The sequence below is a fragment of the Myotis yumanensis genome, unplaced genomic scaffold, assembly GCF_028538775.1.
Source record: "Myotis yumanensis isolate MYYU_CA2020_CCGP unplaced genomic scaffold, mMyoYum1.0.hap1 SCAF_12, whole genome shotgun sequence".
NCBI lineage: Eukaryota > Metazoa > Chordata > Mammalia > Chiroptera > Vespertilionidae > Myotis > Myotis yumanensis.
Window position 1 is genome coordinate 30,263,479 of NW_027223763.1, and position 13,817 is coordinate 30,277,295.

At 40.9% G+C, this 13,817-nt stretch overlaps 1 protein-coding gene across 1 annotated transcript; it reads right to left on the reverse strand.

The window, feature by feature from the left end:
- Positions 1-1,456: 1,456 nt before the first annotated feature.
- On the reverse strand, positions 1,457-13,362 carry CHMP5 (charged multivesicular body protein 5). Its single transcript, XM_070431366.1, has 8 exons — positions 13,197-13,362; positions 11,972-12,076; positions 10,588-10,634; positions 8,865-8,958; positions 8,655-8,726; positions 5,752-5,860; positions 4,371-4,483; positions 1,457-2,136 (listed from the first exon to the last, which is right to left on the reverse strand). Exons 1-8 carry the CDS (start codon positions 13,263-13,265, stop codon positions 2,086-2,088), a joined length of 660 nt encoding a protein of 219 aa, XP_070287467.1. The 5' UTR covers positions 13,266-13,362; the 3' UTR covers positions 1,457-2,085.
- Positions 13,363-13,817: the final 455 nt, after the last annotated feature.

The following is a 13,817-nucleotide window of genomic DNA, read 5'->3' on the forward strand; positions in this document are numbered from 1 at the left end:
TGGCCAGGCTCCCAAGGTCTCACAGTCCATTTACAGATGGTTTTCACTATACCAGAATTCCCGCAGGGTGGGAGAGGGAGCTGGAGCATGGAACGGAGCCCATGTACCCATTTACCATACACCATAAACAGTACTTCCACAACATACCAAAACTTATGACAAGCAATGAAAGCAGTGGTCAGATAGAAATTTATAGCTGTAAATAGTTACATTAAAAAGAAGTCCTGACAATGGAGCATTATTCAGTGCTAAAAAGAAATGAGCTATCAAGCCAAAAAAAACACATGGTGGAAACTTAGGTGCATATTACTTAGTGAAAGAAGCCAATGTAAAAAGGCTACAAACTGTATGACTTCAACTAGATGACATTCTGGAAAAGGCAAAACTATGGAGGCAGTAAAAAAATCAGTGGTTGCCAGGGCTCAGGGGGAGGTAGGGAGGTACAGGCAGAGCACAGATTTTTAGGACAGTGAAACTATTTTGTATGGTACTTCAATGGTAGGTATATTGTCAAAACCCATAGACTGTACACCACCCAAAGTATGGACGTTGAGATAAAATCTATCAATATAGGTTCATAAATTATTAACAAATGTGCCACTCCGGTACAGAATGTCTATAGTTGTGGGGTTGGAGTGGGGGGTGCGGTTGTGCATGTGTGGGGAAGGGAGTATACGGGAACTCTGTATTTTATGCTCAATTCTGTTGTGAACTGCTGACACATGAAAGGCTGGTGCATGTGGCATTGTGAGGCACCCAGCAAGGTGGAGGAGGGAATGTTGTTGGTGAAAAGTTGACTGTGGAAAGGAGGATGGATCATGAAAGATCCTGAAATCAGGCAGGAATTTGGACTTGCTGTAGCACTCCCAAGAAAAGAAAGAAGCCCCTGCTTTTTTATTGTTAATAAACCCTCATATGAAAATAGTATGTTGCAGTTAACAAAGTACTCATGACAATTATCTCCATTATTCCTCACAAGAGCCTTGTGAGGTAAGCACAATTTTACTAATAAGGAAATAGAAGTGAGGAGGCTACCTAGTAGCTATTACATAGCAGACCCAGGGCCCAAGCCTGGATTGTTCCTCAATCTTTCCTCTATACCACAATGCCACCGGGTAAATTCGATTTCTGTAGTGGAGTTTTTAGGCTGAAGTGACATTAAAATTATATTAAATTTTTAAAATTGATTTTTAGAGAGAGGAAGGGAAAGAGAGATAGAAACATGGATGAGAGAGAACCACCAATATTGATTGGCTGCTCCATGCATGTCCCTTGTCAGAGATTGAGCCCATAACCGGGGCATGTGCCCTGACCAGGAATCGAACCGATGACCTCTTGGTGCATGGGTCCATGCTCAACCACTGAGCAACACTGGCCAGGCAACATTAAAATTATATTAAATTTGGTTTCTACAGTGGAGGTTTCAGGCGGAAGTGATATTATTAAAGTTATATCCTTTTGAAAAATATTTATTGAGTATAAATAAATGTCCTATACATTAAATATCAAGAAATATTCATTACTGTTACAAGTCAGGCTGTAATACTGAGGGAACCATAGAATAAAACCATCCACTCATGACATAGTATTAATTCCATTCCAATACTGGACACAGTATGCTTTACTCACAAGACATAACAATATTCATCAAAAAAGGCCATCACTTTAACCACCTATAATACCGCAAATGATTTTGAATCATAATATGACGAGTCCCAGAAATCCCATCTGCCTTATCAATTTTATCAGGTCAATTTGAGATAATGGAGTTAAACTATCATAAAATCTAAAGAGTCCCATTTCCTTGATTTTATTTCAAATTATAGGAATGAAATCATACATGCCCATTGATACTTTTAAGTAAGTTAGTCTTTCCTAAGAGAAAAGGAATAAAAATTTAGTACAAAGAAAGCATCACCCAAATGTTGAGTCTCTTAATGGGAAAAAAAAAAGAGCAATGTAATTAACTTTTCCTTCAAAGAAAGGAAAGAAACCATAATCTGTTATGATAAATTTGGAAAGATAAATATTTCCTAGTCCCAGAATATGTATTTATTTTACAAGATGTACTTGAGCGATGCAAGCCTATGAAGCAGGGATCTGTGGCAATCCGAATTCATCCACGAGAACTCCATCCTGTAAAAAGGAAGCAATGTTTAGTGCCACTATTTATTTTTTTAAATTTTTATTAAATGTACTGGGATGATATTGGCTAACTGGATCACAAAGGGTTCAAGTGTACATTTCTAAGATACAAGATCTAAATAGTATACTTTGTGCCCATCACCCAAAGTCAAACTACTAGTATACCTTCCATCCCTACCACTTCCCCACCCCATTCCCTGTGATAATCACCACACTGTTGTCTGCCCATGAGGTTTAGTTTTATATCCCACATGAGTGAAATCATGTGGTTCTTTAGCTTTTCCTGACTTATTTCACTTAGCATAATATTCTCATAGTGCCACTATTTTTCAACTGATTAAAAAAAATGATTACAAATATTTAATAGTTAAAACTCATCTCCAAATGTTTAATCAATGAAAATCAAAATCAGAAGATGAGAGATTTTTTTTTATGAAAGGTAAGGAAGGAAGTGATGAACCTGGACAAGAACTAGAAGAGATCAAAAAGATGATCTTTACAGGGTAAAGGAAGAGTAAGAGAGAAACAGAAACAGAAAGAAACTGCAGTGTAAATCTAGAAACGGGAAAACAGGGCTGGGAGGGTCCAGGAGGAAAGGCTGAGGAGTTAGTCCTTGCCTCCAGATTCCCATTTTCACTCTCATCCCTAAAGTGAGCAATTAACTTTTATAACTTCCCAAATCCTTGAAGGAGCAGTGCCCCAGAACAGGCAGTTATCGCCATAACATACTGTCCTACAAACTTATAGGCAGTGATACTGCTATCAATTTAGAAACCATATCCCAACAGCACTTTAACTTAGGAACCTGTGACCTTCTAGAAGTAGACCTAACATACATGCTTCAGGGAATTAAAAAGGTGGGCTATGGTGGTATTCATAAAAATTCTTTCACGTGTGCTGATAAAAAACAACCTATGCACCTGAAACCCTGAAGTGGCCAGAGGTGTGGGGGTGGTGTGAGGGAGAGAAAGGTAAGATGACCCCAAGCTCAAGGCAGATGGGAGGAGTAGAATAAGGGAAGACAAGCATTCACAGAAAACAGCTATAAGGGACCTGAGAAATTACCTGCCGCTTTTTGCTGCCCACATTTTACAGGTGGAAAAACACTGATGAAATTCAGAGAGAAGACATGAATTGCTAATTTGCTCAAAGTTACACAGTGAATAAAGGTAGAGCTGAGACTGGTTTCCACTCAAGTATTCTGTCAACTACATTGTGCATGTTGGGAGATAAGGAAAACACCAGGACTGTAAATGTCCAGTGGCAACTAAGATGGAATCAAGATCTAAGATGGAATGAGCAGGATTTCATATGCAGCAAAATTTTATCCTATACTAGAGGCCCAATGCATAAAATTCATGCAAGGGGCTCGGTGCTCGCAGCTGTGGTGGCTTGCCTCGGCCCTCGTTCAGCTGTCCGGTCTAATTAGCATATTATGCTTTTATTATTATAGATAATAAAGAGCTAATATGCTAATTAGACTGGACAGTAGAATGACCGTCTGGACAAAGTCGGGGCTGCAAGGGCCGAGCCCCTTGCATGAATTTTGTGCATCAGGCCTCTATTTATAATAATAATAACCATGTCACTTTGGACAGGGCTTTAAGTTCACAAACCCCTTACATACAAGATCTAATTTGATCTGCACAACAATTGTGTGAGATCATACCTGTATTTTACAGATGCAAGGACCAGAGAGGTTCGAAACAGCTAAGTGATTTGCCAAGGTCTCAGTCAGTGGCAGACTTTAATCCAGTGTCCTGCTTCTTTTACCGTATTGAATTAGAATCATTCTACATTAGGTTTTATACTTAAATTGTTAATCCCTAGTTTAAAAACATCCACCCTCTAATTAACCAGTGTTCCTGGAGAGTAGAACTTTCTTTTACTCTGCAGCCTAGCACAGTTCATGCATGTGCTGCTGATGTTTTTCCAGGAAATGTCTAAAACTTAAAAGGCACTCAGTGCAAGTTCACAACAAGGGTAACTTGTACTATTACATAAATTGTCACTGTATAAAAACATTCCTGGGTCTCTGTGCCACTGTCTACACAGCCTGTTCATAATCCAATGTGAGAGAACTGGGCTTTCAAGGGCACTCAAAATCATGACCGAGACAGTCTTTCCTTGTTTTAACTTAATAGTACTTTTTAGAATCCCAGACTGGTGATCAAGCGTAAACCTTTATGATCTGCATAGAAATTACAAACAGAAAAAGCTTTCACCTTATTCTTTGTGTCAGTGGGAACACCTTCTGGAATTGCAGGTGCAGATGCAGCTTCATCCAAGTAAGAACTGTCTTCGTCTGCCAGAAGTTCATCACCCAGTGCATCCAACTCTGAAATTGAAATAGTCAACATAAAAAAAAGTGTGGAACCAAGAAAACTGGCAGCTTGTGTTAAGAAAGCCCAATTATTTATTAGATGAACATATAAAAACAAAGGAAAAGGGATTATTAATTTCTATTTTCAAAATAAAAGATTAGCATTATAAGAAATTTTCTATGGAACTGATGTGATAAAATCTATGAAAAACAAAAATCAAAGTAAAACAAACAAAACAACCATTCTTCATGGGGTTATAAGGCCCCCAGTCTTCGTGAGAAGAATCTATAGTTATCAGTTGACCAATTCAAATTAGAAAATCCTGATAATATTAAATGTAAAAAATTCTCTCATTTATTGATGAACTTGAAAGAAGAGAATGAAAATAGGCAGAAATTGTTGTATACCACGTGATCATTACATGAATCAGGCTTTTCAAAAAAGTATATGGTAAAGTGAGTAGAAAGTGCCCAGGAGGAACAATAATAGCAGGCAAAGACGCATTAGGGGAGATTCTAGATGGGAAATAAGAAAATTAAAAAATGAGTGGGGTTGGGGAGGCTCTAGGCAAAAGCAGAACATGGAGATGGGGCCTGCAACCCAGGCATGTGCCCTGAGTGTAAATCAAGCTGTGACCTCCTGGTTCATAGGTCGATGCTCAACTACTGAGCCACGCCAGCCGGCAGGGCCCTACTCATCCTTTAGGTCCCATATCCCAAATATGTTAGATTCCCCAGTTATGTGCTTCATGATATCCCATACTTCTCTAACCACTTGTGCTCTTGCAATTAACTACTTGAAAGAAGCAGTTTCTTACCCCTGCTTAAGAAGCTTCATGAATTCAGGGGTCATATTTGTTTTCTCCAATGCTGAATCTCCAAACCTAACAGTGTCTGGTATATAGTAGATGCACAATAGTATTTACCAACTACTGTTTCTTGATCTGCTTTGCTATTCTGAGGGACAGGAGTTCCAGTAGCAAAATAGGGAGACCAAAATCAAAAGGAAAACAGCAGGGAAAGGCAGTGTTTAGATACCAAGCACCGGTCAGCAGAGGCCTTTGTGTGGACCTTCCTTCAGAGCTTGTCCATCCCAGAGCTGTAGGTTGAGTATGCAAGTCCAATGTGGCTGCCACACAAGCTGTCTTCCCAAAGGCTGGACCATAAACTACCTCTCAAGTAACCCTCACAGGAATTTTCTCTAGCATTTGGGGAAAGGTCCCAGGCAGTTGCTCCTTCCAGACTCTAAAGCTACATATGCATTGCTCTTCCCATAACTTTACCTGCTTCTAGGTCATCTTCATCTAACTCTGGAGTGCCATAGCTACGACTCAGTGCTTCTTGGATTTCGTTTGCATCTTCCATCATATCCTCTAGCTGGTCTTGTAAATCCTATAGGAATATATGACACGATTTTTATTCATTTTTTACCATTTTACTCTGCCTCTTGCCCCTACTCTCTCCTCTGAACTTAGAAGTAATTTTTAAAAAGATGATGTACAAAAAAATGCAGAGCACATACCAAGTTCTCAACAACTGTTAGCTCTCCTCTTTTACCTCAGTCCTTGGCTAGTGATTATTTTTAGTCAACAGCTGAGCAGATGCTCCACTAAAGGACAGGTTCAAGCAACTCCTGCATGTTCCTTCTCATTGAAACTAAAAGAAAGCGAGCTTAAGGAAGTATTTTAAAAAAATAAAAAATATGAACAATAAAATGGCAATAAAAACTTATCTATCAACAACTGAATCTAATAATAATAATAAATGAACAAGGAATCTAATGAACAAAATAAGCTGATGAATAAAATAGAACCAGAGGCATGGAAATGTGGAACAGACTGACGAATCTCAGAGGGAAGTGGGGAGGGGAGGCAAGAAGAGATTAACCAAAGAACTTATATGCATACATTCATTACCCAAGGACACAGACAATACAGACAATAGGGTGGTGAAGGCCTGGGGTAGGGCAGGATCCGGGTGGAGGGAGGCAACGGCGGGGGGTGGGATGGGAGGGGAGACACATCTATAATACTCTCAACAATAAAGATTTTAAAAAATAATAATTATTTAAAAATCACAAGTTTGAAGATTTTCCCTAACAATAACTATAAATATAATTGACCTATATAATCCTCCTCCTGTTTTTGGTGGTAAAAATGTAAACTTAAAAATAAAGAGGGCCCTGGACAGTGGTTCTCAGTGGTTAGATCGTTGGCCCACGCATGGAAAGGTCATGGGTTTGATTCCCAGTTAAAGGCATGTACCTGGGTTGCAGATTAGATCCCAGGCCCCAGTCAGGGAAAGTGCAGGAAGCAACCAATAGAAGTGTCTCTCTTACATTGTTGTTCTTTCTCTCTGTCTTTCTTTCTTCCCCTCCCTCCTTTCCATACTCTCTAAAAATCAATAGAAAAAATATCCTCTGGTGAGGATTAACAAAAAAAATAAATAAATAAATGGAAACAAAACTGGCGATCTTGAATTTGAATTTAAGGTGCCTCATGGAAATCCAAAGTCCTAGTGCAAGAATAGATACTCATCATCTGTCATTATAGAAAGTTTACCTGAAACATTACATCAAGCAACAACTACACTACCAACATTTTTCCTAATAAAAGGAGAAAAAGAGGTAATTGAAATAAGCAAATTACTCTTCTTGAGTTAGCCAAAGACTGTGTAAGAAAGGAGGCAGTAGCAGAAACAACTGAGTGGTATAAAAAAATTATACTGGGTCTGCCATGGTTGGGGAAACAGAAATAGAAAAAGGAAAGGTTTGAGATCTGAGACCGGGCTGGTGAAAACCATTGACTGAGGGCATAAATCATCTGTGAATAATCTACTGTGCTTAAGTGGAACACTACTCCAAGGCCAGAAAAAGTGTAAAACCAATCTAAGAAGGGGTACAGCATAATAAAGGGCAGTTGTATAATGGGTTGAAGAGCTAACTCTGGAGTCAGACATGTCCAAGCTAAGTATTTTTCATTACTCCATGAAAAGTAATGTCTCTAAGCTTTAAATTCTTCATCAGTAAAATGGGATTATTAAAAGCATACTTCATAGGGTTATGTAAGAATTTATTGCAATAATATATGTCAAACACTAAGCACTTAATACTGTATATCTTCACTCTGTTAAGGACATGCAGAAAATGTACTTTTCACATTACTGAAGACTCCATATAACAGGGTAGTGTTGATACTGGAGAAGGCCCAAATCAGCATCACTTACACTTCAGAACTTCCAGAGCAGTGGTTCTCAACCTGTGGGTCTCGACCCCTTTCACAGGGGTCGCCTAAGACCATCCTGCATGTCAGATATTTACATTACGATTCATAACAGTAGCAACATTACAGTTATGAAGTAGCAATGAAAATAATTTTATGGTTGGGTCACAACATGAGGAACTGTATTTAAAGGGCCAGAAGGTTGAGAACCACTGCTCTAGAGCAATGCAAAACATTTGAAAACTCCTTCCTAGCCCCCAAATCAGAAGTTTGTTTTTCCAAATAAAGGGTAGAAAGTAAAATGGAAAAAACATTTAAAAAAATTTTAAAAGCCCTGACCGTTATGGTTCAGTGGTTAGAATGTCAGCCTGCGCATGGAAGGATCATAGGTTCGATTCCCCATCAAGGGCAAGTACCTGGGTTACAGGTTTACTCCCTGCCCCAGGTTGGGGCTCACATCCCAGCCAAAGCATGATCTCAAGAGAAATGCTAATTTTAAGGACCTAATGACATTATTAAAAATATAAAGAACATTATTAGAAAAGAGAACCAACTCCACACTAGGACTGTTTTAAGCATTCTACATATATCTCCTCATTTGACACTCATGACAATCCTAGGAGATGGACAGCAACATAATTACTTTACAAATGAGAAAACAGACTAAAAATCATTGAATTAGAGGTAATAGAAAACTGGGTGTTTATTGGTGCTTATTATGTGGCAGGCATTGTGCATGTAGATACACCAGCTCATTTATTTCATCTTCATACTAGCCATATGTGGTATTAGGAACCTTGCATTAACAAGGAAAGTGAGACCTTAGGTGCCCTTTCTCAAAGTTACTTATTTGTAAATGGCAGGCCCAAAGGTCAATCCCTTTTGTGCCCCTCCCATCACATAAACATTCATTTGGATTCTTTCAGAAACTAGTGCATTCTTGCAGAAGCCAGTATATATCTCACCTCGATCTGGTCAATTTTCACTTGTTTGTATGCTTTCTTCATTTCCTTTACTCCCAGTTTCATAGCATCAACCTAAAAAAAAAAAAGGTTAAGAGAAAACACAATGTCTTAAAGAGCCATGCTGGTTAAACTGTCTTTTAAAAACCACGGGAAAGAGCACAAGAGTACAAAAATAAAATAAAATCACGGGAAAAGGTGCCATGGAAGTACCGTGGTCTTGGTGTCTTTCAATGACTGGATGGTGTAATTGGCTTGCTCCATGTTAAATGACTGCTGGGCAAGATTGTCCCGCTGCTGCTCATACCTTTGTAGAGTAAATTGAGAATGGCAAATGTGAGATATAAATCCTCAAGAAGAAAGTATGTCTAATACTAAATAAGAATTTTCTTTTTTAAAAAGAGTTTTAAAATTAAATATACAATAAAATTGGCCAAAACAATCACTCTAACCCAGCAATTTTCAACCTTGTTCATTTCATGGCACACATAAACTAATTACTAAAATTCTGCGGTAGACCAAGAAATATATTTTTTTGCCAATCTGATAAGAAAATAGATATAATTTTGATTCATTCACACCAGATGACTATTGTTATGTTGGCTGTTGTCATTTTTTAATTTGGCAATCTAAGGGAAAAGAGGTCAGTGTTCCTGACTTGTCAGGTATTGCATGTTTTAAAAAGTCTTGCAGCACGCCTATTGAAAAATCACTGCTCTAACCAAGTATCATTTGATGCAACCCTCCAGCCTTTTTCTTTTGTATGTATTTTAGTTATAACACTATTTTCCATTTAATGTTATAACATTTGTTGCTACAAGGTGTTAATATATATGTGTCTTTATAATGTTTTACATTATTTCCTATGCTAAATTCCCAGAAGTGGAATTCTGGGGCAAAGAGTAAGACTATTTAAGGACCCTTAAATCTCCTGGTGGGAGAGAACAAATATCCAAGATTCCCAATTTTACAAACAAAAATTAAAAAGGCACACTCTAGCCTGGTGGCGTGGCTCAATGGTTGTCAACCTATGAACCAGGAGGTTGTGGTTTGATTCGTCAGGGCACGTGCCCAGGTTGCAGGCTCGATCCCTAATGTGGGGCGTGCAGGAGGCAGCCAATCAATGATTCTTTCTCATCATTGATGTTTCTATCTCTCTCTCTCCCTTCCTCTTTGAAATCAATAAATATATATATATATATATATATATATATATATATATATTTAAAAGGCAGACTCTAATTAAATAAATAATGGAAGAACCAAACCCTATAGATTTGGGCAGTCCAATACAGAAGACATAAGTCACATATGGCTAGTTAAACTTAAACTGTTAAAATTAAATAAAATTAAAGCTTCAATTCCTAGTCATACTAGCCACATTTCAAGTGTTCAATAGCCACCCATGGCTAAAAGATTTTGAACTGCACAGCATAAATATAACATCCCTATCATAGCAAAAAGTTCTGTTTAAATAGATGGTACACCCTGGCTGGTTTGACTTAATGGTTGGAGCATTGGCCTTCGGACCCAAGGGTCGTGGGTTCAATTCCCGTTCAAGGGCATGTAACTGGGTTGCGGGTTCACTCTCTGCCCCTGGTTGGGGAGCGTGCAGGAGGCAACCTGTAGATTCTCTCTCTCTCTCTCTCTCTCTCTCTCTCTCTCTCTCTCTCCTCCTCCCTCCCTTTCATTCTCTCTGAAAATCAATAGAAAAAATATCATAGGGTGAGGAGTAAAAAAAATTTTTTTAATGGATGGTGCTACAACAGATGTTGCTGAATATATAGGGGAAGAAAAAGCCAGCTAACTATATATGTACATGAAATTTGTAATTACATGAAGAATGCTTATAAAATGGTATAAAAACCTGAGGGGATGGAAGATCATTTCTTTTGGTCAAACCTGTGAAAGAAAGGAGATTATGCATATAACTTACATCCGCTTTTGCTTTAAAACCCGCAAGGCTTTCTGCTTGACCATATTCTGAGGAGAAAATAGATTTTAATGAAAAGAAGTAAAAAGTATATATATGGTAAAATAAATCTTCCATATCCCCAAATGTACGTATCTACTTATTCTCTTCTTCAAATTAGCAGATATGGTGTCTCCTGCATTATTTTTCAACTCGCAAGCACAGTCATTAAGCCTCAATTCTTCTTTCCCTTTGCATCCCATATCTCAGTGAATGAACTGCATGTCTTTTTCCTAGTGTATATTTATTCCACCCTCAGCCCCAACAGTGCTGATTTTGTATATCCAATTACCTTAAGGAGATCCCCAATTTGGACATCCTGCTATCCACTCAAACTCAAACACACACAAACTCCTCAGCCTGCTCTCTCCTTGGAAATGACTAACAACAGCCCCATCGATCTCTCACTTCTTATATGAAAACCTTTATATCAACTTTACCTTTCCTCTCTCTGTTGTCTCTTCATGAACAGTTATTACTGATTGTCAGAACTCACTTTCAAATTGAATCATATCATTCTCCTGACTACCACCATGGTTTAAGCTTTCATCTCATCAAATCTAAATGAGCTTTCCTGCCACTAAAATGTCTGAGGAAAGCTTATCTCTTCCCCTGTCACTTTCTATATGGTTCCATAAATCATTTTATTTGTCTCCTCTAATGAAGGGAAAGCAAATGTTATTACTTCACAGATATTAATAATACCCAACATTTACTGAATGTTTCTATGTACTAGACACAGTACTTTGTAGGTCACATGAATTACCTAATTTAATCCTCACACTATTAAGTAGATATTATCCCCATTTTACAGATGGGAAAGCTGATGTTCATTGATGCCAAGTAACTTGTCCTCACTCAAACGGTTAATGTTATAAAGATGGAAGCAACAAAGGTAGTTCTAGATCCACAATCCATGCACTTTAGTATAGTATTCTGTTTCTATGTAGCAGAAGAGGAAAATAAGAAATTAGGTGACTTTATCAAGGCCACTTTTTTCCCAGCATGCTACTCCTTAATCAGTCTATTACACCTATCTAACAGGACCAGCTTGGCAACTCATTATGCCTGAACATGGCTCGGTCCTTCTCTCCAGATTTGCCACTTTCTCAGCAGAATATGCTAATTCCCACATACATGCTTTTGGATATGTGATCAGTATCTTCTCTCCATCAGATCAAAGCCCCAGTCTCCATCTCATATCTGGTTGTAAACTCTCTTCCTTCACATAGGTTTTCTACTTACCAGACTATGAGCATGCCTTCTGTATCTCTCACCAGTCCCTCACCATGTGCTATTTCCACAGGTGCTTAAATTAGGCTGTCACAGCAGCTCCTGCCTACCTTACCTTTGCAGGACTCTCCCTCATCTTCTTGATCTGATCCTTATACTTTACTAGCTCAGCATCCAGTCGAGAAATTTTCTTGTCAATGGATTCTGCCCTGCTGTCCACCTTAAGGGAAAAAAATAAAAGGCAGTGGTCATTATTATAATACTAGAGGCCCAGTGCATGAATTTGTGCATGGGTGGGTGGGGGGTCCCTCGACCTGGCTGGCGATCGGGGCGATAGGGGCCCATCTGGCCAGCCGGCCGGGGCGGGCAGTGGGAGGTTGACCACGGGGAGGTTGGCTGTGGGAGCACACTGACCACCAGCTCCAGCGTTGAGCGTCTGCCCCCTGGTGGTCAGTGCGCATCATAGCAACTGGTCCACCTGTTGTTCAGGGGACCACCAGTGGTAACCGTCCATTACGCTTTTATATAGATAGATAGATACTTACAGGAGAAGAAGCAAGAGAGAAAGGAATATGGAGGAAGAAAAGAAAAATCAAGAGGATCACATGGTGAAGGGTGGAAAACACTTTGGAGGTCCAGGCTTCTGGGCTCTTTACCAGCATGTGCCCAAAGGGGTGGGGTGGAATCCCCAGACAGAAACTTTGGGGCGGGGGTTTATACACTATATTCCACTCCCCAGATTCTGACTTTCCAGGGTCTCCCTCAAGTGCGTCTGGGCAGAAAAATAATTTGAGAGTCACTGGACTAAGTGAAATTTTCCTAGAATCAGAAACTAGTCAGGCTAGGGACTCAACCAGGTGTGTGAAATGAACTAGTGCGCTGTAGACTGGCTGGAGCTGGAGCTCTAATGCTGTTCCCTAGATAGAGGGTGGTGGCTTAATGTCCAGGACCAGGTTTCTGAATTTTGTTACTGAGATCCAGGATCAGGTACAGATATGTTGACCTAGGATGTCAAGAGAGTCCTGACGTGGGAGAGGGATGAAAGAGGGGTAATGACAAAGTGGGAAGTGTGTATGGTATAAGGAAAGAGCGAGTGGATGCGGCAGCGGGCATCAAGGGTCAGGTGCCAGTTGGGGGAGACAGCGATAGGCCAGGGGTCCCTGGTTTGTGGCGTCAGGAATGACCTGGGTAACAGGAACAAAGGTGGAGTGGAAAGGGCCGAGGAGTAATGGGCCCGGGACCGGGAATGGGGTGGAGGAGTAGGAGCCGGGAGCCGGGAGGTGGGTGGGGTAAAGGGGTTCAGAGGCCCAAAGCCTAGCTATGTGTGGTCAAGCGCCCACCGTGCCAATGCAGTCAGTCAGGTTGGGCGGCGGAGCCTTCGGTTTCGCTTTTCCGAAGAATCGGTTCATCTTGGCGGCGAAGAAAACCCAAACACTGGAGCAAAACCAGAAACGGAAGCAGAGACAACACCGCCTCGGTCTTAACTTCCGGTTCCCCGTGCGCAAGCGCACTGTGCCTGTCGGAGTTTCCCGATCCCTTTGTCGGGTTTTCAGCTCGGCCTTTTCCGGGGAAGAAGAGCTCCAGGAGATTGGAGGTGCTGGATAGAAAGTCAGCAGGGGGCGTGGCCACGCTGGACGACGTGAGGGCGTGGCTTCAGGTCAGCAAGGCGGGGCCTCATCTGAGTGGGTGGGACCCAGGGCGGCTTCCCCAGCATAGGGTAGGGGCGGGGTTCGCCCCAAGGGGCGTGGCCGGAAGGCCGGGGCGGGGCGAGACGGGCAAGTAACGCCGCGGGGTTGCACGGATCGGTGCTCAGCTCCCACCGCTGGGCAGGCGACAAGTGCGGGTCTGGCGGAGCGCGGTGGCGCGCGGAGACCGAGAGGCGACCGCGGGCGGCAGGGCCCCCGGCGGCGCGCCACTCGGCCGGGCCGAGAGTCGCGTCAGTCGGTGTTCCCGGCCGAGCG